The following is a 26,452-nucleotide window of genomic DNA, read 5'->3' as shown; positions in this document are numbered from 1 at the left end:
ACACGAGTGCATAATAGCTGTATGTATAAGTTTTCCTTGTAAAGATTCACTGCAAACAGCCAACCAGACTCTAAGACAGGAGCCCTTGTGTTAGAGGCATCAAATGGTTTCAGATATTGTGGGCTCCTTTTACTAAGCTTCGCTAGCGGTTTCAGCGCGCTATAACGCCCCGCGCGCTAGACGCCAACACCTCTGTTGAGATGGCGTTAGTTTGTCCACGTAGCGCGGGGGTTAGCGCTCGCTAAAAACGCTACCACAGCATGGTGTATGTCTAACACATGGAAAACAGTCTTTGGTTTCCCAAGCTCACAGAACGACTCAGAATATTCATCTCAGAAATGGTAGAGCGCTAACCTAATAATGTTGATCTGTAGCTTATTTGTCAATGCCTTCCTCTGCTAACGCTATTCTCTGTTAATGCTTTCCTGTCCTGTAAATGATTCATCTGATAGGATGAATTTAAAAAAGATTTTAATAGTGATACCTTAGTTAATGTCTTCTTGTGTTTCTCTTGTTGAAACATGTTTAGCATTTCTTAAATATGTATGACTGTAATTTTGTAAATGGTATATAAATTTTTAAATAAATAAAATAGTCAATATCACATAAATTATGTCCTGGAAGGAGTGGAGGGATTCATCCTAAGATGGATAAGAACTGAGAAAGTGTGTGGTAGTGGGGGGGTGGGGGGGGCAATCCGCCATGAGCACGGTCTATGTATAGGGCACCGCCCCCCTCCTTCTCACCTCAACTCCCCGCCAAGCACGTGCACTCCTTTCCTCGCACCTCTTTAATTTTTCCTGCGCGAGCAGCATTACGAACTTGCTGCCCACGTCGGTGCCACCTCTCTGACATCACTTCCGGGCGTCTAGGAAGTGACATCAGAGGGATAGCCACCACGATGGAGGAGTGTGTGGCGCAGTGGTTGGATCTACAGCCTCAGCACCCTGGGGTTGTGGGTTCAAACCACGCGCTGCTCCTTGTGACCCTGGGCAAGTCACTCAGTCCTCCATAGCCCCAGGTACGTTAGATAGATTGTAAGCCCACCGGGACAGATAGGGAAAATGCTTGAGACCTGATTGTAAAAACCGCTTAGATAACCTTGATAGGCGGTATATAAAATCCTAATAAACTTGAAACTTGACACGGGCAAGTTCGTGATGTTGCTAGCACCTGGAAAATTTAAAAAGTACGGGGGAAGGGGCGGGGGGATGGAGAAAAGGTTGGGGGAGGGGCGCCACTTGCCCTTGCTATGCCACTGGGTTCATGTGTATGCCGTGCATATGCAAAAGACGTTCAAGTTTCAAGTTTATTATTTCATGTTTCAAGTTTATTTAAAATATTTGATTTAATAGCAAAATCCAAATCCAATGCGATTTACATTTAGCTAAAAATTAGGTTAAAATAAAAATAAAAAAACAGGACAATTAGTACTAATTATAATAAAATAATACGTTTGAGAAAGGGAGGTAAAAAAAAGTGACTTAAATACAATTCAAAAACAAATAAAAAGGGATAGGTAATGAAACAAGAGGTTGGGGAACGTTAACCCACTTAATTTTCACTTGGCAGTGTTCCTAGTCCACTGTAAAATATTAAAATTTAAATGAATCAGTTAAAAGCGTCTTTAAAAAGCCAACTTTTTAGGAAACTGGGGGAGAGGTTTGGATTTGCACAACTAATTCTGAAAATTTGCAAACGGACACGTATTAACTCCCAAAATGTGATTGTGTTAAAGAATTGATGTAAACACAACCATGTATTTTGGTATTATGCCCCTCCGCTTATTCATTATTTCTTTTTATTGTGCAGGTATTGAACGATATTCAAGTAAAAGCAAAATGATGTAACCGATACCAAAACTTCACATGAATGTTATTCGGGATACCTTTAGCCCTACTGTTGGACCACCCTTAGGCAGTTGCATGTACAACTCCAAATTAGCCCTAATTAATGCCAATAACCAATTGTTAGCAGACAACTATTGAGTGTTAATGGTTCACTAACTAGATTAGTTGAATGAATATGATGGGTTATACATCCTATCAACGTCCACAAGGGGGGAAAATACCAAAAGATTATCTGGGTCTAAGAAGGCCTTGTGGGCTCTTCTATTGAGCTTGCTAAACTAATTTGCATATTAATGTGCATGGACAGAAAACTGACTGGAGGGAAAAGGACCTTGCATTGGGAGGTTGGGAAAAGCAAGGGAGTTCTTGGTCTGAAGGGGGGATAGATTCCCTGGACTAATAGGAATTAGGGTCCTTTATCACTGGACTTGGGGGGAATTCACCATAAGAGTAAAACGAGCAGATCCTGCTCCTTGGTGCGCTCCTTCGTGCGCAGCCGGAGGGCGATTTGAAATCTCAATTCCCTAATCCTTCTTTTAGAACCAATAATCTATTTTTATTTCTTTTAATACATTCTTTTCTGCTAAGCTTTTTATTCATAGTCAATCAGATTTTCGATCTTAACAAGCAAACACTCCACAATATGTTAACTGACTCAATTGGAAATAGTATTCCACCTTTCTGAGGACATAGGCCTATATTTAATAAAACACGCAACTTAACTCACTCCTCTCTCATACAAATCCCTATTTCTACTCCCTCCAGTAATAGCACAGAAATATGCAGTACCAGTGATTTTAGACTTGGCTTAATTAATGCTAGATCCATTAAAAACAAATACCACTTAATAAAAGATGAAATTGAAAATAAGAAACTACATGCTTTATTCATCACAGAAACTTGGCTTGCAGAGGGTGAAGAAGCCTATTTATCATACTGTTGTCCTTCCAATTACAATTATCTTTACAACCATCGTCATAACCATAGGGGTGGTGGACTTGCTGTTATCTATAAACATAACTTCCTAAACTTAACTGATCAATCCCCGAAAGCTGCTATAATTGAATTTCTACAATTAAAATGTAATTTAAATAATAAGCTCCATTTTCTACTATTATATGTACCACCACCCATAGATTTAAATAAATTGACACATCTTCAGGATATTATTTTTGATTTCTCGTCTTCAACCACTATCCCGTTCATATTAGGTGATCTTAATGTACATTTTGATGATTTTGACAATTCTAACACTAAGGACCTACTTAATATCTTAATACCTCTTCAGATGCATCCACAAATAACAATTCCTACCCACATAGCCAATCATATACTAGATATGATCTTGTTACCACAATCTCAACAGTCAAATCTTTTAGATCTTTCAGTAGTACCTGTCCCTTGGTCTGATCATCATTTCATATCATTTACTTTTACTTTCGCTAAAACTACTAATCTATTTATACCCTCTAAAACTAAAACTATATCTTATAGAGAATTTGACAATCTAGATAATATAGATATAACTTCTTTACTTGATCCAGAAATTTTAACAACACACTCAGACTCCATTGAAACCCAAATGTTTGCATGGAATTCATCTTTGCAATCTCTCCTTGATAAAATATCTCCAAAAATATCCAAACCTCTCTCCCTTCATCGAATCACTAATCCTTGGTATAATTCAGAATTAAAATTGATTAAACAACAAGTGCGCTCCCTTGAAAGAAAATGGCGAAATAATAAAACAATTGATAATCTTCAATTATATAGAGATAAAGTTTCACTGTATAAAACAAAAATTAACTTGGTAAAAAAACTATATTACTCCAAAAAAATTGAAAAAGCAAAAAACACGTCTATACTATATAAAATTTTAAAATCCATGGATCCAAAAAACAACCTAAAGAACACTTTTCAAAATTCCTCCTTAAATGCACAAGAGTTAGCAGATGCATTCATTCAAAAGATAAACAAAATTCGAAACTCATTTACTCAATCTATATCTTCTATCCCAAATACCTCAGATTCTCTTCTTTTAAATTAATTCTGACAGCAAAATGCTCAAACTTCAAAATTCCTTCTCTTCGAGATATTGAATCCTTATTTCTACAAATGAATTTAAAAAGTTCTCAATTTGATTTAATACCTCCATTCTACTTAAAAAAATATTTTTTACATTTTGGGCCATTCATATTATCTCTCATCCAGAATAGCCTGCTTACATCTACTGTTCCATCCCACTGGAAAAAGGCATCCATTACTCCTATTGTCAAAGATCAAAAAATTAGTATAAATGAAGTATCAAATTATCGGCCAATCGCTAACATACCATTTATTGCAAAATTAACAGAAAAGCTGATCTTTAATCAGCTTTCTGACTTCATTGAGAAAACAAATGCACTACATCCGAATCAAACCGGATTCAGAAAATTTCATAACACCGAATACTCTCTGATAGGACTGACCTCTAACATCCAATACTATTTAGATCACCATAGATCCGTTATTCTTTTCTCCCTTGACATTTCGGCTGCCTTTGACACTATAGATCATGATTTACTCCTACACAGACTTGAGGAAAAAGGAATAAATGAAAGAGTATTAAAATGGTTTAAATCTTACCTTACAAATCGAACCTCCTCAGTCAGATTCAACAATGAAAATTCTAATTCGTTTACCTCAACATTTGGAATTCCCCAGGGTTCCATCTTATCCCCTTTACTATTTAACATTTTCTTATCTCCTTTATTAGAAATCAGTCAGGCCTTAGGTTTTATACCATTCTCTTATGCGGATGATATCCAACTCATACATCCCTTGGATCCCGAAAACCACTCAGAAATTTTAGCTATAAACCAAAAATTGGAACAAATTCAAAATTGGCTGGACAAAAATAAACTGGCTTTAAATATCAACAAGACTAAATCCATTTTGTTTAATTGGAAGAAAGAATTGTCACTTATAAAACCTTTTTATCTTAATAACATTCTAATTAATTTGGTCCCATCAGTTAAAATTCTTGGTATATTGATAGATGAGAAACTTTCATACCACGATCATATTTCCCTCATTGTTAAAAACTGCTTTTACAAACTTCGTCAGATTAGGTCTATCTCCAAATTTCTTACCATATCCTCTTTGAATATATTAATTCATTCTTTTATAACATCAAAAATTGATTATTGTAATGCCTTATTTCTAAATATTACTAACAAAGAAAAAAGAAGACTTCAGATAATTCAGAACATAGCCGTAAAATTAATTTATAAAGCAAAAAAGTTTGACCATGTTTCCCCACTCTTAATAGATGCGCATTGGTTACCTATAGGCCACAGGATCCTGTTTAAAATATTGTTGCTTATTTTTAAGACATTGGCATTTAACGAGCCACAGTTCATTTCCAGATCACTGATTCCATACAAACCTAAACGTTCCTTGCGATCATCTGATCAAAATCTGCTCTCGGTACCATCATTGAAGATTATTGGAACCAGAAGATCAGATATGTTCACCGTTATGGGCCCACAATGGTGGAATACCCTGCCTCAGTATATTCGATCTGAACAAGATATTGTAAAATTTAAAATACTGTTAAAAACCCACTTATTTAAAGATGCCTATGATTCTTAACATTAGTTTATTTTAACTAATTTAAAACTTGATTACTTTATTACATTGTGCTTTGGTTTTATGAATCCCTTCCTTTTGTTTTTTCCTTTTTTTCTAACCAATCCCAAATATTGTAACTTTTAACCCCATTCCTCAAACTCATGTCTGAATTGTTTTAAATTTGTTATTTGAATTTATTTTGTAAGTTTCTTCTATCTTAATTATAATATGTACATCGCCTAGAAATTGTAATAGGCGATTCATCAAAAATTAAATAAACTTGAAACTTGAAAAGGGGGGAGAAAATAGGACTCCAGGGTTAAAATCTCTGAAAAACAGAGCAGAACTGGCTCTCTGGTGACCCTTGGGAGAAGGAACATTAATTCCTTGCCTAACCCCTAGTAAGTCAGTCCAAGTGACCAGTAACCCGAATTTGGGTGACCTTTATGGAATGTGAAGGAAAATGTCTGATAACCATAAAAGTCTTTAAGTGTGCCTATGCTCCCTTCCCACCACAAAACCATGCAGCCTATTTTGATCTCCCTTTTCGTCCTTGGAACTGAAGATTCTCTGTGCTTGCATCTTGCCTTTTTGAGTTTTGCCCACTCAGTTTGCACTGGAATAGGTTTAACAAATTTTCTGGAACTAAAATCCAGACCCATAGGCCAGCCCAGTTCCGCTCATCCCAGCCCAGTATCGCTCGAGTCACGCCCCATTCCACTCCCAGCCCCGCCCCCTCAACCTGTTCACTTGTCGGGAGGGCATCTGCACATGCGCTGGTGTGATGCGATGACATCACCCGCATGCACGCATGCGCTTGACATCACCGTGTTGTATCCTCACATGCGCAGATGCCGTCCCAACATTGCTCCTAGCTGGAAGCTTTTCGAAACCCGGAGAAAGACGCCCGGACGTGTTCTCTAAATCCGGACGTCTGGTAATTCCACACCTGAAGCTAATTCCCTCCAAAAGAGCAACTGCAGTTTGACTATCCACTGCAGCCTGAACCGAGAGTTAATCTTCTTTATGGATTTTTGCTACCAGCAATCATGAAATGCAGGAATTTCAACAGTATCCCTCCACCAATGTGTTGTTATCACCGATGTCTAAGTATAGCATTGTGCGAAAGGGCAATGTACAATAAACCAGTCGGCCTTGTTAAAGCTGATTGGTTACAAGAGATGGGTCCATTAATCCTGGGGTTATGTCATTATTAATAGCATCAGAGGCCTGCATTTATTACCGTTCTCCAATAATTAATCTCTTGTACAAGCTCAGACTTTTGAATATCATTGCCCCGTGACTGCTTACTTTATTGAAACTGCAATCATCAAACAGAAATAATTATGAATAATGCCAGCAGCTGCTTCTATCCCCAGCACCACACTAACTGTATCTGTGTCTGTGGGATGAAATACTGGTAATTGGAAAGGAAAGGCTCCCATCGTTTTTGGGAAATTAGATTTTTCGGAGGTGGTGATCACCTTTTATCACCCCAATTTGAAAGAGACATCTGAGTGGGACCTGTGTGAGCTAGAATATTTTGGGGTTACCTTTGGAATTTTCTTGCCGCCGAATATATGTCAATCATGCGACGGTGCCGTTTAGAGAATCGCGCCTTGGGAAAAGGTTGGCACCAGAAATTAAGGCCAGGATTTTCAAGGCCTATATTTTTGGCGCCTACCTTAGGTGTGAATAGTGTCTACGGAGAAGCTTTTTGGTGCCTAATGTCACTTCTGGCGTTAATCACACCTACATTGATGCTAGGCATCATAAAGTTTCTCTGTAGGCAGTGGTGTAGTAAGGGAAGGGGCACCTCTCTTCGTCTCTGCCTCACCCCCGCTCCATCCCACTCCTCCTCCTCCTGTCTGATGTTATTTCTGGGTCTGACTAGGAAGTGACGTCAGAGGGAGAGCTGACACTGGTGCGGACAGCAAGTTAAAGATAGGGTTACCAGATTTTATGTCAATAAAATCTGGATCTCAAGACCTGCCCCCCCATCCAGTTCCACCCATCCCCGTCCGTTCGTTGGGCAGGAAGGCATCCACGCATGCAACACAATGACATCACGGTGCATGCACATTTGCATGCAACATCACCGCACTGCATCTGCACATGCGCGGCTGCCCCCTCCCGACGCAATTTGTTTTCAAAACCCAGACAAAGTACTGGGTTTTGAAAAGCCTTCAGGAACCCCCAGACGTCCTCAAAAGGACGTCTGGTAACCCTAAAGATGTTACTCACGCTGGGGAGCTAAACAGGTACAAGGGAAGCGAAGGGGATCATGCGCAGTGGGGGAGGGGAGTGCAACCCACCCTTGCTACGCCACTGTCTACAGGCGCCTTTTTTAAGGCACCTTGAAATTTCCCAAAGAAGAAGCTTTTGAAAACCCGGACAAAGTGCTGGGTTTTGAAAAGCCGTCCGGACAAGTCCTCTAAAGAGAGGAGATGTCCGGGGAAATCTGGACATCTAGTAACCCTACCTGATATTTACAAGAATGGACAACTGGCTTTCCGTTCTCCATCTCCAACTGTTTTATGCCCATCACACATTCAGAATTAAGACATCTCCTTTCAGTTTGCACAGTTGGCGAGAATCAGCCTCGGCCTCTGTTAAAAGACGACGTGACATTCGTCTTCTTCTATGCCCATCGGGCAAATCTCCATCTCTGGCTTTTAGTTTCTTTCCTCCCCAAAAGTAATCAAGCTTAGCTAAGTAACAATTTCGATAGATAGAAGTTCTAGCACAGTGGGTCCTGGATCGTAATACATCACAGCGAAATAACAGCAAGCATTTCCTGATGAAAGAGATGCACAAGGGCGGGAGGATTACGGAGGAGTGGTGAGCACGTGGCACAGACTTCGTAAGAGCCAGTAAACAATGGTATAATTTGAACCTGCTTGGAAGGTTTTCAGTGCAAAAACATATGATCACGTATCACCCCTTCTCTACAAAGCTCATTGGCTCCCTGTCGAGCATAGAATCAATTATAAAATTATTTTATTGACATTTAAAACTCAATCAAGTAACCAACCTGAATTTATTAATAATCTAACCTTACTTCCCCTCTAAAGCTCTTCGTCCTACATCTCAAAATCTCATAACAATTCCTTCCCTAAAACATATCAACACCATTAGATCTAATAATTTCACGGTAAATGCCTCTTCTCTTTGGAATTCTACCCTTAACCATCTTCGTACAGAAGTTTCTCTTTCTCATTTTAAAAATAACCTAGAATCCTTTCTATTTCAAGATGCTTTTGACACCTAACTGCCCTTATTAGGGCTAAAACTTTTCAATTTTTTAATTATCATTATAATTAAAAAAAAAACAACATTTCCTTCCTATCGTACCTACCTTTTACGTTAACTTTACTTGATTATTATAGTTCCTCCCTCTTTCCTCTTGTGCCCGTTTGTTTATATGTTATGAGATATTTGTCTTGTAACTTATCTCAAGTTCTACTTATGTAAGCCTGTGTCTTTGGTTCCCCATTAGCACTTACTTGTACACCGCTTAAAAGTCTGATTGAGCAGTATAAAAATTTGTTTTAATAAACTTGAATAAGAGGTTCTCATTTCTATAACATTCTATAGCGCTGTACAGAAATGCTTTTTATAAGAGGTCATTGTGCCCCTATGGGGCCATTCATGTATACAAACGACTAGACTGCCACCCCTGATATGCCTCCCTGCTGTCTAAGGGACAGAGGCATAGGAGGGGAGGTATGTTTATTGAAAGCTTCTATACCACTACTAATGACTGGGGGAGTCGATTCAGAGCAGTTTACATGAGCTTCTGCAAAGGTGTTGCAATACAGAGTTAGAGGGTTTCTGTGAGGGATTTCAATACTGCACTCGCCTTTGGTTTTGGTGTGGTGTATTTACATATAGTAACACAGTAAATGACGGCAGATAAACACTTGAACAGTCCATCCAGTCTGCCCATAAGTTATACCCATTATACCGGCTCCACTCTTCAGCTTGAGTTTTCAAGCAAAGTCCTTGGCATCATCATAGACTCTCTCCTTCAATGACCACCTCAACTTCTTGATAAAAAAATGCGAAAATAAGCTTGGCCGCAGCGTTCTGGATTAGCTGAAGTCTATGGAGTTTTTCTTTAGTTAGGCTTAAATAGATGGAATTGCAATAATCCAGTCTAGAGAGGATGGTGGATTGAACAAGGACGACGAAGTGAGAATGATGAAAGTACGATCTCACTTTCCTCAGCATATGAAGACTAAAGAGTCTTCATATGCTGAGGAAAGTGAGATCGTACTTTCATCATTCTCACTTCGTCGTCCTTGTTCAATCCACCATCCTCTCTAGACTGGATTATTGCAATTCCATCTAATTAAGCCTAACTAAAGAAAAACTCCATAGACTTCAGCTAATCCAGAACGCTGCGGCCAAGCTTATTTTCGCTAAAGGCAAGTTTGACCACGTCTCCCCACTCCTGTCCAAACTTCACTGGCTCCCAGTTCACTCCAGAGTCCTCTTTAAATGTGCCTGTTTAGCTTTCAAGATCCTATATGGCATCTTCCCTCCCGTTATCCCACTCTTCTGGAACTCCTCTAACCCTAATTCCACTAGATCCTCCCAAAAACTGAAACTATCATTCCCCTCTGCAAAAGGTATATCCCGCGTAGGAAAACTAGGAACATCCCTCCCTTTTAGAACCACAGAACTCTGGAATAACCTCACATCCCCGCTCAGAATTTCAAGCTCCCTCCAATCCTTCCGCAAACACCTGAAAACTTTGCTCTTTTCAAAAATCTAATACCTCCTGCTCTTTGGTACCCTGTCCCTCTTTATCTTCCTAGCTCATTTCCTATAACCCTTCATTGTAGCTCCTTTTCAACCTAACCCTGTAAACCGTGCCGAGCTCTACGCTTGTGGAGATGGTGCGGTATACAAACCTAAGGTTTAGTTTAGTTTAAAAAATACATGAGTAGATTAACTTGTCTCTTCTTTGCTATTTCTGGGTCATAGACTGTAAAGTCCACCTGGTAGTTTCCAAATGCTGAAGCTGCCGTCCAAGCTCACTCCAGCCTATCCAACCATCCCGTTGTTTGCAGGATATCTACCATAAAGCTGGCCAGTAACATCCTCATGTTCCAAATGAGTGGAGTTCCCATTGATGCCCTCCCCAGCCCATCCTACACCGAATCACCATATATGGGAAACAGACCATGCAGGTCTGTCCAATATCGGCCTTAGTTCTTTAATTTACATCCATGTTCTCATTAGATGTAAATCTTTTACATTTAGTCTTTTTGACTGTGTGTACAGTATTTACACTCTATCTTAAGCATTTGCATTGTTACGCTATTGTATATGAATACCCTAATAACATGCATTCTAAATAATTTTAGCAAATAATGCATGATGTTCAAGATTACCATTAACCATTCTAACTTAGTATACTATATTTACATCAACCTACATAGGGACAGTAAGGGAATTTTTCAAGTACCTTTCTTATTTCTAATCTTAATGTATATTTTCTGTAAACCGCTTAGAACCTAACGGATGTAGCGGTATATAAGAAATAAATTACATTACATTACATTACATTAATCTTTAAACTAACTCTATTTACACACATCCTAATTTGCCCTATTTACTCATATTCTAGTTATATTCATCCTAATTTATTATAGCACCGTATACGATTTCCATCATATCATCATCTCCTATGTGTGTACATTTCTTGTCCTCTTATCGTGTTGCCAGCCAGCTTTCTTTTTCCCTCTATGGTGCCTCCTTGCTCTGTCAGTTCTCAGTTTCAGATTGAAGTAGTTTGAGAACAGAATGGTCTTTATCCCTTTCTTGAATTTTCTGGTGTCCCTTTCTAGCTTTAATTCCTTCAGCAGGACGTTCCACCACCTTGGAGCCACCACAGAGAACATTCTTGCCCTGGTGCTTTCGTATTTGATGTCCTGAAGGAGGGTATTTGCAGTGGGGACTCTTGGCTTGAGTGCAGGGTGCTTGGTGGTGTATGGTTATGTAGCCTGGCCGCTAGATATTGTGGTTCTGAAAAGTGAACGGTTTTGTATGTCAGCAGTAAGATCTTGAGTTTTACCCTACTTTCAATCGGGAGCCAGTGTAGCTTTTTCAGTTAGTAGGAATAAGACTTGATGGACCATTAAAGTTTTACTACTTGGGATCTAGCTAGGCACTTGGGACTTGGGTTGGCCACTGTTGTAAACAGGATTCTGGGTTTGATGGACCTTCGGTCTGTCCCAGTATGGCATTTCTTATGTTAGCCAAGTATAGGATAATCAAGTCATTGTGACATCACTGATGAGGTTGGCTCTTAGGCATTGGTGGAATGAGGCATTATGACATCACAATCTCAGCTCTGGAATGATGCTTCTCTTTGTGTTTCTGCCAGGTACTTGGGACCTGGGTTGGCCACTGTTGGAAACAAGATACTGGGCTTGATGGACCTTTGGTCTGTCTCAGTATGGCAACTCTTATTTTCTTAAGAAATGTTACAAATAATAAACACCTTCACCAGTAAAAGTAAAGTTCTGCCAGCCTGTCAACCTCTTGAGTATTTTCCCGTGAAAGAACATTACGTGCATCTGTTCCCTGAGAAGGAAAATACAGGTAAGATGAAACCAATGCCCTCGGGCACTTTGAACCTGTTTCTCTTTCCATGAGGTTGGGAGCTTGGTAATGGGGCTTCCACTGTGCATCCTAATGAAATCATGCTGCCAGCCACTAAAAGCTACTCTTTTTCTCCTCTCTGAGATCTGCAATTAAGAAAAAAGGATCCGGCTGCCGTTCAGGTGGAGGTTCATTTGCATCTTTAATGGAGCTTGAGGTGCTTAGCAATCCTGAGACTCTCCGAGCATCCAGCAGCACTTGAACAGGTCTGGCCTCTGCCTGGCAAAGCTATTAGCTTGGTCAGAAGACAAACTGTAGGGAAGTGAAATGAATGCGCTGCCTCATGCTGCTACGATATTATTTCTTCCTTCTTAATGTCTACAGTGACCTGCCTTGAAACCGTGTATAAGTGAGGCTCCATAATAATAAGGAAAGACCTCGTCAAAGTCCTCAGGAGAGGCACAGCGTGTGGTCTTTTCTTTGTGCGCCTGCTGCTTGATTATACATTTCCCAAGTCCAAACTAGACTGACAAAGGTTTTCTTCAGCTATTTTGAGCCTCGATTTCCAAGTGTGTGTAGGGGGAAGGGGCAGTGAAAAGCCAGTGTGATTTCTTTTATAATGGTGCCAGGGTAGCCTAAATTTTGAAGCAAGAATGATGACTTGTGTATCCCCTCCATGTCCCCGTGCCCTATGGCTGGGCTTTCCTTCTACTTAGACACTAGACAGAGTTCCAGTGGGACAGCGAGAGAGGAAAATTTGCTCAAGAGTGGAGATTCCTTCTTTGGTAAGGTCCAGGCTATTGAATGAGACATCAATACCTACTGCAGATCTCAGAGATGTTCAGGGCAAAGCCAGGGGCATGAAAGTAATAGACTGACCTGATAGACAAAGCAAAAGTATATTTTGATGCCAGAACGATGGAAACATGACAGAACATATAAAAGTGAACTGGGTGAAATTCAGACTACGGCAAGCTGAATTAGACCAAAATATTCAACCTAGAGCCATGTATAAGCACCGGCATTGAATATCTTGGCCCTTCAAGGATCCAGAAGTTATGCATGTACCATCTGATATTGAGGCATATGGGGACAGACTTAAAGATCTCAATCTGTATACTTTGGAAGAAAGGTGGGAGAGGGGAGATATGATAGAGATGTTTAAATACCTACGTGGTGTAAATACGCAAGAGTTGAGTCTTTCATTTGAAAAGAAACTCTGCAATGAGAGGGCATAGGATGAAGTTAAGAGGTGATAGGCTCTGGAGTAATCTAAGGAAATACTTTTTTACAGAAAGGGTGATAGATGCATGGAACAGTCTCCCGGAAGAGGTGGTGGAGACAGAGACTGTGTCTGAATTAAAAAAAAGCATGGGATAGGCATGTGGGATGTCTTGGGGAGAGGAGGAGATAGTGCATGCTCTGGCTGGGCCATTTGGCCTTTATCTGCCATCATGTTTCTATGAGACCTACCTGGGCAAGGGTATGGGAAGGTTCTGGGTGGAGCATGATGGAACTGACACCTGTGTAAGTTATACAATACTATAAATCACTGCTTCTCAATCCAGTCCTTGAGGCACATCTAGAGGCAGATTCTTAAAACTTACCATGCCCTTAACAATGGTTGCTAAACTTGTTCCAGCCGGCTTAGCTTCTATTTATTTAAGCGGAAGATTAACAAAACGGCTCGCCACAGTCTTTTCTGAGCTTTCTAGCTACTCCAGCACGCCACTTGTGCCAGAGTTGGGTTTCCCTTTGACATCACTTCCTGGCCCCATGACCCAGACATGATTCAGAGGGGAACCAGGCTGGCGCAAGCAACAGGCAGGAGAGGTTTCTCGCCCTGGTGAAGATCTAAAGAGGTATGGGTGGGAGGGGCGGATGGCATGAGGGTGGCATGGTGGGGCAGAGATATGCCAGCGCCCCCATCGAGATGGCACTTGGGGCAGTCTGCACCCCTGCCCCTCTTATTACGTCACTGGGCGCTTTGCTGTTGAAATGTCATACAAGTCACTAAATTTCCAGCAGAAGTAATGTCCACTTATTCACAACAAGCTTCATCTGTTCTCAGTATTCCCTCTGAAACATATAATCATGTGCTTGGCACAGGAATTTAGTGCCATGGTAACAGTGTGACATCTTCCTCCTGGCGTGCCATGCATACTCTTCAAAAAAAAAAAAAGAAAAAAAGAACAGCCAGGTCGTATGGGTGACAGCCATTTTGCAAATTAAAATAATAGATACCATCTTGGGTCTTTTCTCTACTGTAGAGTGTGGAATCCAAACTGTTTGTGAAACTGTCTGATTATACAATGACAGATAATTAATTATAATTGCATGCAGTAGAGAGTAATTTTCTTTTTGAAATACATTTGGCCTTTTTTTGACCCACATTGCATGTACCACAAACAATACAACTTAGCATTAGTCGAGAAAATGACCTGGAGATTTGTTGATCATGTTGAGGAAGCAGCGGAGGAAGGATGAACATGTTTACAGAAGAATGAGAACCTTAGATTATTATTCAGCTGATAGAACAAGCTGTAATATAACAATGGTGTTGTATTTCAGTGTCCATTCCCATTTTCCAGATATGCTATATGATATATACTGTATATATATATGATATATGTATGAAATTATATATATGTTAACAGAATAATTAGGAAGAATGGACTCCCAAGGAAAGCCATTTTAATTAGGGATTTATTTTTGTTTGAAAACAAAAAACAGGATATATAAAAACATTTCTATTTTTCTTCTTTCACTTTTAATATGAAATGCTTGCATGTTATTCATTTTTGAAGATCATCTAAGAAACTTTGTGTGACTTCACAAGTAAAAGTAATTTGAATGCAGTGTTTATTTACACTGGCAAACATCACTTTCCCCCCTCTTTCACTAATGCATAGCGTGAGTTTTACCGCTGGCAGCAATGGTAACTGCTCCGACGCTCATAGAATTCTTGAGCATTGGAGCAGTTACCACCACTGCCGGCGCTAAAAAAACTCACGCTATACGTTAGTACAAGAGGAGGTATTTTAGGAAGTTTGACATTAAATTTCCAGGGTTAGCACCGCCGATGGTCAAGAAAGCAATGTTACTTACCGTAACAGTTGTTATCCAGGGACAGCAGGCAGCTATTCTCACTAGTGGGTGATGTCATCCGACAGAGCCCCGATACGGACATCTTGCAAGCATGTCTTGCTTGAAGAAACTCAGAAATTTCGAGATGCCCGCACCGCGCATGCGCCAGTGCCTTCCTGCCCGATGCTTCGGGCGTGTCTCCTCAGTTCAGGTAGCTAGCAGAGAAGCCAACCCAGGGGAGGTGGGTGGGACGTGAGAATAGCTGCCTGCTGTCCCTGGATAACAACTGTTACGGTAAGTAACATTTCTTTATCCCAGGACAAGCAGGCAGGTATTCTCACTAGTGGGTGACCTCCAAGCTAACCTCAATGGGATGGTGGGAGAGTTGGCAACTTAGGAGAATAAATTTTGTAACACTGTTTGGCCAAACTGTCCATCCCTTCTGGAGAAAGTATCCAGACAATAATGAGAGGTGAATGTATGAACCGAGGACCAAGTGGCAGCCTTACAAATCTCCTCAATCGGTGTCGATCTGAGGAAGGCTACAGAGGCTGCCATTGCTCTGACCTTATGGGCTGTGACCTTACAGGGAAGGGGTAATCCAGCCTGGGCATAGCAGAAAGAGATACAAGCCGCCATCCAGTTGGAGATGGTGCGCTTCGATACAGGTCGTCCCAACTTGTTTGGATCAAAGGAGACGAAAAGTTGAGGAGCAGTTCTGTGTGGTTTGGTGCGATCCAAGTAGAAAGCCAAAGCACGTTTACAGTCCAGAGTGTGCAGAGCTGATTCTCCAGGATGAGAATGAGGCTTTGGAAAAAACACTGGAAGCACGATGGATTGGTTGAGATGAAATTCAGAGACCACCTTAGGTAGGAATTTCGGATGAGTGCGGAGGACCACCTTGTCATGATGGAAAACAGTGAAAGGTGGGTCCGCCACCAAGGCCTGAAGCTCACTGACCCTGCGAGCAGATGTGAGGGCCACCAGAAAAACCACTTTCCAAGTGAGAAACTTTATTGGAGCCTTGCTCAGAGGCTCAAAAGGAGGTTTCATAAGCTGAGAAAGGACAACATTTAGATCCCAAACCACTGGAGGCGGTTTGAGAGGAGGATTGACATGAAAAAGTCCTTTCATAAATCTGGAAACCACAGGATGAGAAGAGAGAGGTTTCCCTTGTAGAGGCTGATGGAAAGCCGCAATAGCACTCAGGTGGACTCGTATAGATGTCGACTTGAGACCGGACTGAGACAGGTGTAGAAGATAATCCAACACAGAGGATAGGGAGGCTCGCTGAGGCTCCTTAGAATTGGAAATACACCATGAAGAAAATCTAGTCCATTTCTGGGAGTAGCATGGACGAGTAGCAGGCTTCCTGGAAGCCTCCAAGACATCCCTCACCACCTGGAAAAACTGGTGGGGAGTTATGTTGAGAGGAACCAAGCTGTCAGGTGGAGAGACTGCAGGTTGGGATGAAGTAGAGATCCCTGATGCTGAGTAAGCAGTGAAGGAAACACTGGAAGAAGGAATGGCTCCCTGCTGCTGAGTTGAAGTAGAAGGGAGAACCAAGGTTGCCTGGGCCACCGAGGAGCTATTAGAATCATGGTGGCTTGGTCTGATTTCAACTTGACCAGAGTCTTCTGAATGAGAGGAAATGGAGGAAACGCATACAGAAATCGATTCCCCCAATCCAGCAGAAAGGCATCTGCCTCGAGTCGATGAGGAGTGTAGATCCTGGAGCAAAACTGAGGCAGCTTGAAGTTGTGGGGAGCCACAAAGAGGTCTATTTGAGGCGTCCCCCATTGTGCAAAGACCTGATGAAGGGGGTTGGAATGGAGAGTCCATTCGTGAGGTTGGAGGAGACGACTCAAGTTGTCTGCCAAGACATTGTCCTTCCCCTGAATGTAGACAGCTTTGAGGAAGGCATTGTGGCGAACAGCCCAATCCCAGACTCTGAGAGCTTCCTGGCAGAGGGAGGCCGATCCCGTGCCCCCCTGCTTGTTAACATAATACATGGCGACCTGGTTGTCTGAACGGATGAGGACCATCATGTCGTGAAGCAGATGTTGAAAAGCTTGAAGAGCATAGAAGATGGCTCTGAGCTCCAGAAGATTGATCTGATGGAGGCGGTCCGCACTGGTCAAGAATCCCTGAGTGCGAAGCCCATCCAGATGAGCCCCCCAGGCATAGGTCGAGGAATCGGTTGTGAGAATCTTCTGATGAGGAGGAGTGTGAAACAGCAAACCTCTGGATAGATTCGAAGAGGTCATCCACCAAAGTAGAGACTGCCGAAGAGCAGGAGTGACTATGATGTGTCGAGTCAACGGGTCTGACACTTGACTCCATTGAGAAGCCAGGATCCACTGAGGAATTCTGATATGGAGCCTGGCAAAGGGTGTCACATGAACTGTAGACACATCATGTGTCTCGCTGAGATAGACTGGCGAGAAGACACAGACTGGCAGAGACGAAGAAGAGCATCCATGCGCTGAGGAGGAAGGAATGCTCGAAGCTGAATGGTGTCCAGTACCGCCCCGATGAAGGGAAGGGACTGGGTAGGCTGCAGATGAGATTTGGGAAAATTGATCTCGAAGCCCAGGCTCTGCAGGAAGCAGATCGTGGTCAAGGTCGCCGAAATGACCTTTGGAGCTGACGGGGCCTTGATGAGCCAGTCGTCGAGGTATGGAAATACCTGAAGACCCTTGTTCCGGAGTGCAGCGGCCACCACCACCAGACACTTCGTGAAGACTCTGGGAGACGAGGACAGGCCGAATGGAAGCACTCGATACTGCAGATGTAGACGTCCCACCCGAAATCTGAGGAACTTGCGGGAGGCCGGATGAATGGGAATGTGAGTGTAGGCCTCCTTGAGATCCAGAGAGCATAACCAGTTGTTCCGCTCGAGGAGAGGGTAGAGAGAAGCAAGTGTCAGCATGCGAAACCTCTCTCTGACTAGGAATTTGTTGAGGGCCCTGAGGTCCAAAATGGGTCGCAGGTCACCCGTCTTCTTCGGAACAAGGAAGTACCGGGAGTAAAACCCCTGGTTCAGTTGGTCCGTCGGGACCGGCTCCACGGCACAAAGCCGGAGCAAAGCCTGAGCTTCCTGGAGAAGAAGGGCGGTCTGAGTCAAGTTGGAAGGATACTCTCTTGGAGGGTGGTCCGGAGGGACCCGATGGAAATGAAGAGAGTATCCATCATTGATGATAGTAAGGACCCAGAGGTCGGTTGTTATGGCCTCCCAGCGATGATAAAAATGATGGAGGCGCCCTCCGATGGGAAAAACAGGGGGAGGTAGAACGAGGTTGGTTATGCCCTCGACGAGACAGTCAAAAAGGCTGAGTGGTCTTAGGGACAGCAGGCGACTGAGACTTAGGCTGACCCTTCCGGGGAGGCTGACGTTTCGCCGGTTGCCTCGCAGGAGGAGTTTGCCTCGGCTGATAACGCCTCTGATAAATCAACGGCAGACGAGAAGGTCGAGACTGCTGAGGCTTAGGCTTCGGCCGAAGGATAGATTGGAAGGACTTTTCGTGGTCAGACAACTTCTTCGTGACAGTCTCGATGGATTCGTCAAAAAGATCTGCCCCAGCACACGGGACGTTCGCCAGGCGGTCCTGAAGATTCGGGTCCATATCAATGGTCCGCAACCAGGCCAACCGGCGCATCGCCACCGAGCAGGCCGCTGCTCGGGCGGAGAGCTCGAACGCATCATAGGCAGATTGCATTAACTGAAGCCGAAGTTGGGAGAGCGAAGCAACCACTTCCTCAAACTCAAACCTAGCCTGGGATTCGATATATGGTGTGAACTTCCGAAGCACAGGTAGAAAAAATTCCAAGTAGGCTGCAAAGTGGAAATTGTAATTCAGGACTCGAGACGCCATCATCGAATTCTGATAGATGCGTCAACCAAACTTATCCATGGTTCTGCCCTCGCGGCCCGGAGGCACTGAAGCATAGACCTGGCCAGGATGAGACCGCTTGAGCGAGGATTCGACCAGGAGGGACTAGTGAGAAAGCTGAGGACCCTCGAAGCCTTTATAATGCACCGTGCGGTACCGCGCATCCAATTTGCCAGGGACCGCAGGGATAGAGTAAGGAGACTCGAAGCATCGCATGAAGGTCTGGTCGAGGAGCTTGTGCAGGGGAAGTCGCAAGGACTCTGCCGGAGGACGAGGCAAGTGCATGGTATCGAGGTACTCTTTGGAATATCGAGACCCAGCATCGAGAGTAATGTCCATGTCATCCGCCATCTGCCTGAGGAACGATGAAAAGGATAGTTGGTCTGCCGTCGCCGGTCTTCGAGACGGACTAGAAGAAGAAGAGGCTTCAGGCTCCAGAGAGGCCTGCGAGCAACAGGACGAGTAGAAAACCTTGGGGTCCTCGAACTCTGGACCCGGAGGAGGAGACCCAGTCGAAGCAGCATACCCCAACTGAGGCAATTTCTTCTGAGGCGAGACGGTCGAGTGTCGAGAGGAATGCTTCGAAGAATGTCTGGATCGATGTCCCTCCCGATGCCTGGAAGGGGATCGAGCCCGTCTGTGAGAAACTGTCTCAGACGCCTCCAAGGAGCAGATTGGACTCGATGCCGTCGATCGCAGAGGCGGCAGAGTCGGAGGCTCCCCCGACGCCGCCCAGGTTTGATAGGGGGTTCGGAAGAACTCGTCCTGCTTCCTGCTATGCCCAGGACTGGGTGGCCCCGAAGGTGGACGCCACACTGAGTCATGGGGCGGAGTAATCGGTTCCAAGGGAGGCAGGTCACTAAACGAGGCTTTCCTCGAGGGGATGGGCTCCAAGGGAGGCATATCACTAAGGGAGGCCCTCCTCGAGGAAATCGGTTCCAAAGGAGGTACAGCGCTAACGGAGGACCTCCTCGAGGACCCGGACACCGCTCGCCGCTCCTCCTCGCAGAGTAACGAGGTAGTGCGGCGAGGAAGAGGAGGAGGGGGCGGACCGTCCCTCGAAGCCGAAGCTGGAAGGTCACCCTGGATGGTGGCAATCAGCCGAGGCCCCATGGTCTGCATGAGCTCCACGAACTGAGCCTCCAGGATGGACCGCAACGAAGCCGATATGGAGGGATCCGCACCAAAAGGGGGCCCTTCCGCACGGTCTCCGCGCTCTTTGGGTGCTACGTGCTTCTGCTTGCCAGTCTTCGGCACCTTGAGCACCACCGGAGGAACTGTCGGGGTCGATACCTGCTCCGAGGAGATGGATGAAGGCACCGGCGCCAAAGCCAGGGCCGAAACCGGTGTGAACGACGCCGGTTTCAGGAGGCCCAAAGCAGCTGGGGAGGCAGAGGGCTTCGCAGAAGGAGTCGAAGCACCTGTCGATGTCGATGTCGAAGCTGCAGGATCCGATGAAGCTTCCATCTTGAACATGGACTCCCACAGCAGACAGCGACGCTTAAATGCTCTCGCCGTCAGAGTGGAGCAAGACCGGCACGATTTCGGGAAGTGATCCGGTCCCAGACACTGTAAGCAGCGTCGATGAGGGTCCGTGAGCGAAATCGCGCGCTGGCACTTGCTACACTTTTTAAAACCAGTGATCGGCCGGGACATAGGCCGGAAAAGCTCCGCCGCAAGGTCGAAGGCGCGGGGCCCCAGCCACGCGGCCGACCCGGTATCGGATGGAAAAATTTTTTTTTTTTTTTTTGAAAAAGAAATCAAAGAAAGAAATAAATGCACAGGAGAGCCAAAAGAACTCAACCCGCGGCAAAAAAGAAGGCAAAAAAAGAGATTCAATGGGCGCAAATTGAAGATAGACTTCTCAGCTCCGCGGAAGAAAAAGAACTGAGGAGACACGCCCGGAGCATCGGGCGGGAAGGCACTGGCGCATGCGCGGTGCGGGCATCTCGAAACTTCTGAGTTTCTTCAAGCAAGACATGCTTGCAAGATGTCCGTATCGGGGCTCTGTCGGATGACATCACCCACTAGTGAGAATACCTGCCTGCTTGTCCTGGGATAAAATGCTGATCACTGCTGGCTGAATATCAGGGCCCAAAAGAAATCAAACTTACGACTCAAGGAATCAGACAAAAAGAAGGAGTGATAAGAGAATTTTGAAGAAAGAAAGATGACATTTTAAATAATACTGTGTCTAAATAATATTTACAGTTAATTCTGGAGGAAATTTTTAAAAGTTATTAGGAAAAGTTGAGGCGACTCTCTTACCAGGCTGATAAAATTTGGTTGCCATTAGGTCAAAATGTACGAAGCACACTGGCTTTCTAAATAAATCTGTATGTGTTTCTAGGCTGCTTAATGACGGTCTACCCACCCTGCTTCTCTTTGAAATGATTTCTGTCTTTTATTGTCTTCTTCAGAAAGCTGACCTTGCCGTTGCACCCTTAACCATCACCCACCTTCGGGAGAAAGCCATAGATTTTTCCAAGCCCTTCATGACCCTGGGCATCGGAATCCTCTACAGAAAGCCAAATGGGACCAACCCAGGAGTCTTTTCCTTCCTGAACCCTCTGTCCCCCGACATCTGGATGTACATTTTACTCGCCTACTTGGGGGTCAGTTGTGTGCTGTTCGTCATTGCCAGGTAAGGCTGTTTCTTGTTCCGGTGAAGATGAACGTGTCTCTCTGCCTATCTCAGTACCTAATGTTGCTTCACTTTGATCCATGGCCTTTGCCACTTACAGTTTTGTGCAGTATATCTTGACTAAGCTTTGCAGCAGGAAGCCTTCTCTACGTCAATGCTGACGGCATGTGTGTAACATGTGGTGCTAAGCCGTTAGTAAATTTATTGTTTTCATGTCATCATGATTACATGCAATAAAACCAAACAATCAAAAATTATGTTTCGTCCATGTGATACCACAAGCATTCATAAGTAAGATCAGTTCATATTGAAGCTTATATTGAAGCTCAAACACGTGTGTATTAATATAGTAACATAGTAGATGACGGCAGATAAAGACCTGAATGGTCCATCCAGTCTGCCCAACCTGATTCAATTTAAATTTTTTAAATGTTTTCTTCTTAGCTATTTCTGGGCAAGAATCCAAATCTCTACCCAGTACTGTGCTTGGGTTCCAACTGCCAAAATCTCTGTCAAAACCTACTCCAGCCTATCTACACCCTTCCAGCCATTGAAGCCCTCTCTTGCCCATCCTCCCCCAAACGGCCATATACAGACCGTGCAAGTCTGCCCAGTTCAATATTTAATATTATTTTCTGATTCTAGATCCTCTGTGTTCATCCCAACTTCTTTGAACTCCGTCACCGTTTTCTTCTCCACCACCTCTCTCGGGAGCACATTACAGGCATCCACCACCCTCTCCGTAAAGTAGAATTTCCTAACATTGCTCTTGAATCTACCACCCCTCAACCTCAAATTATGTCCTCTGGTTTTACCATTTTTCTTTCTCTGGAAAAGATTTTGTTCTACGTTAATACCCTTCAAGTATTTGAACGTCTGAATCATATCTCTTCTGTCTCTCCTTTCCTCTAGGGTATATATATTCAGGGCTTCCAGTCTCTTCTCATACGTCTTCTGGTGCAAGCCTCCTATCATTTTCATCACCCTCCTCTGGACCGCTTCAAGTCTTCTTACGTCCTTCGCCAGATACGGTCTCCAAAACTGAACACAATTCTCCAAGTGGGGCCTCACCAATGACCTGTACAGGGGCATCAACACCTTCTTCCTTCTACTGACTACGCCTCTCTTTATACAGCCCAGCATCCTTCTGGCAGCAGCCACTGCCCTGTCACACTGTTTTATCGCCTTTAGATCTTCGGACACTATCACCCCAAGGTCCCTCTCCCCGTCCGTGCATATCAGCTTTTCACCTCCCAGCATATACGGTTCCTTCCGATTATTAATCCCCAAATGCATTACTCTGCATTTCTTTGCATTGAATTTTAGTTGCCAGGCATTAGACCATTCCTCTAACTTTTGCAAATCCTTTTTCATATTTTCCACTCCCTCTTCGGTGTATTATAAAGTCAAAGATGATAGTGGACCCAACATAGGCAGCGATAATACACGCACGCTTGAGCTTCAATATGAACTGATAATACTTATGAAAAAAGTCCTTACTACAAATTCCCTCCTTCAAAGACATGAAATACAAAAGCACCAGGGCAAGAATGTTCTCAGTAATGGTCCCAACATGGTAGAATTAAAGCTAAAAAAAACCATCCAGCCTAAACACACCAAACATCCCCCATTCAAACCTATCCACCCCCCAGACCTCCCATCCCTCACCCTTCTCCCTATGAGTGGCTATTAGGGACCATAAATGGTATAATAGTGACATAATGTTGCTATTCCACCTTACCCTTCTTATGGTAGGTATGGATCTCAAAGGTGGACACTTTATCACAGAAGAAGACTGATATGTTGCTGTCAGTCCATGTTTTGTTCTGGAGATGATACCCTCAGAAAACAGAATATTCATTATTTGAATGATGCAAGAAAATGTGATGATGTGACCGGGTAAAACACAGGCTGAGCATTGTAATCAGCTTTCACCCTGCAGTGATGAAGAGTCTGAAGACAAGAGTGCATTTTTGCAGACGTGCCCAGCTGTGTGCTGTAAGTCACAGAAGTATAGACATTAACCCACAGGCCTCAATTTTGCACAATGCAATTAAGGCCTTTACAGAGCCTGGAGAAGACACAAGAAAGAAATATGTACAGCAGTTAAATAGATATGTATTTATAGCATCTTGAGGTCATGAAAATATATGGCAAAATGACAGCTGTAATGTCTCAACGCTCCTTTATTTTTCGGCCTGTTCTCCAAAGGGAATCCCGGTACAGATAGCAAAACCTTAATTCAAGGAGCTGGGAGTTCAAAACTACCCGCCAGAGACTGCAGGGAGCCATCATCGTAGGTCAGTGCCACTTCAATCCATCTCTGGGGTGTTTTAATGGCACAGCCGGGCATGAATTTTGTCTATTTCAGTTTTCTTAATTCAGATTTGATTACTTATAAATATGCTGCTAAATCCATCAGATTTGCCCTTGGGGCAGTAAAATGATAAAAAAAAAACCTAAGCAAATGGCTGGCTCCAGTCATCTGTTAAGAGGTGTCAGAGCTATAAAATCTGAAGCCCTGGGACGGCCTCTTGATTTTAATGACAAGTAGTAGCATATGGGTGTCCAAAGGCTAGTTTGTTTGCAGACTTCAGAATGCTGTGGGCAGGGATTTGAACGCTTCCTGGCATATATTTCAAGACCAACACACTGATATGTCTTCAGTCAGACAGCTTTACCCTCCAGAGAGTAAATACATTTAAAATGATTTTGCAATAGCTTTTTCTGGAAGGAGGAGGGAAGATATATTTTTTTCTACTACTATTTATCACTAATATAAAGCGCTGAAAGGCGTACAAGGCACTGTACATTTTGAGATTTAATAGACGGTCCCTGATCAGAAGAGCTTACAATCTAACTTGGACAGACAGACATAGCATTAAGTTTCCTATGAAACTCTTTTTAGGAATTCAGATGCAAGACACAGAGGAGTCCACTGACCTGATGAAGAGAGGAGATGTATTATTTTAATTTAAACACCTCCCACCCCCTTTTAACAAAACCGTAGCGCAGTTTTTAGCACCGGACGTGGCGGTAACAGCTCCGACGCTCATAGAAATTCTATGAGCATCGGAGATGTTACCGCCTTGGCTGGCGCTAAAACCTGCGCTACGGTTTTGTAAAAGGGGGGGGCGATGGTTAGCCTAATACAATAGTATCCCTTGCAACTTGTGTTACCCTTATTTTCACGTATCCAAGTGGACTAATGGGGGGGAGCACATTTAAAATACTTTATGCTAAGAAAGGAAAACTATCCAAAGTAAATTGTCACAAATCCCATTGTCTCTGTCTCCCCATCCAGCTGAAAAAAAAAAAAACAACGCTTCCTATTTTTGCTTCATGGGCTGATAACTGTCAGAAATGAGGAGTAGCATTGAAATGTGTTATCAATGCAGGCAACTATTATGATGTTCTGTTTTATCTTATCAATAACTGGGTCCCATTGTATAAAATGAGACCCGTGCTAAACTAGCACCGGTTCGTGTTAAAATAACGCATCTACACAGCACACGTTGATAACTTCCTCCCTTTGTGTGAAGACTTTCAGTATCTAGTGACCAGAGCTGATATTGTGATGTCATAATGCCTCATTCCACCAATAAGTGCCAATCTCGTCAGTGATGTCACAGTGGCTTAATGGTCCTATACTGGGATCACTTTTATTACATAAAACAGTGATTTCAATTTCTAGAGACATTTCGCTTTTTTAATTAAGGGGAAAAGTTATTAAAATAGCAAGAGTTAGTGGTAAATAACATCTTAATGGTAATACACAGTAATTATGCTACTAACTTGCTATTTAATACAAGTCTCATTTTATGCAATGAGATCTAGTTAATAATAAGAACATAAGACTAGCCTTACTGGGTCAGACCAATGGTCCATCTAGTCCATCTAATTCGTCTTCACAGTGACCAATTCAGGTCACTAGTACCTGGAAAAACCCAAATAGTTTTGTGGGGTGTTTTTTTTTTTTTTTTTAAATATACAGATGTATTCTGCTCAACTCATCTCAAGTAAATTTAGCGAACATATGTGAACATCCGCAAATCTCATTTGCATGTGGGGTCTTTTGAGAATGACTCGCCTTTCTGAAATCATTACAATAGTGACATCTATAGAAGCCCGTTGGATTTTACCGTGAAGTTTTGAGAATCTTCCCCCTCAGAGAAGAGTTAACCTCTGGAACATGTTGCCAGAAGTTGTGGTAAGAGCGGTAAATGTAGCTGGTTTTAAGAAAAGTTTGGATAATTTCTTGGAGCAAATGTCCATAGTCCGTTATTGAGGAAAAACCTGGGGGAAGCCACTGCTTGTCCTGGATGAGTAGCATGGAATGTTTCTGGATTTTCTGATTGGAAAATCTGGCAACCCTATGCAGTAGACTTGTTCAACATTTCCTGAGGAAAAGGGAAGACTGCTCTCACCTGTTAGGTGCAACCAGATGGTGCACCCAAATCTTAAAATAGTCAGATCTTCTCTAGGAAGGAAGGCAAAAGGCAAAGGGGATTTCAAAAAGTGATTTTTCAGAAATGTATGGGCTCCAATACGATTTAGTCACATTTTGTTCCACATTACTAGAGGGGTGGGGGGAAGAATCCTTGAACAGGTTGGCCCCTTGGCTTCATACTATGTTTTATAGTTTAATTACGCAGTAGGGTTTCTTCTAAGAAAGAATTCATTTAGAAGCTATTGTAGAAGAATTTTAGGGGCGAGCAAAGAGAAATGGCACTAATTAACATGTCTGCTCC

The 26,452-nt window shown here is 43.2% G+C and overlaps 1 protein-coding gene across 1 annotated transcript in view; it reads left to right on the top strand.

Annotated features, from left to right (window-relative positions):
- The window catches only part of GRIK3 (glutamate ionotropic receptor kainate type subunit 3), a 320,591-nt gene that overhangs the window by 255,659 nt on the left and 38,480 nt on the right, over window positions 1-26,452 (top strand). The window contains exon 11 of the mRNA XM_033956508.1: window positions 21,478-21,701. Within this exon, the coding sequence (XP_033812399.1) occupies window positions 21,478-21,701 (224 nt within the window). The remainder of the gene's footprint in view (window positions 1-21,477; window positions 21,702-26,452) is intronic.

This window comes from Geotrypetes seraphini, chromosome 8 (assembly GCF_902459505.1).
Source record: "Geotrypetes seraphini chromosome 8, aGeoSer1.1, whole genome shotgun sequence".
NCBI lineage: Eukaryota > Metazoa > Chordata > Amphibia > Gymnophiona > Dermophiidae > Geotrypetes > Geotrypetes seraphini.
Note: the sequence above shows the minus strand (reverse complement) of the source record. Positions and strands in the feature narration are given on the sequence as shown.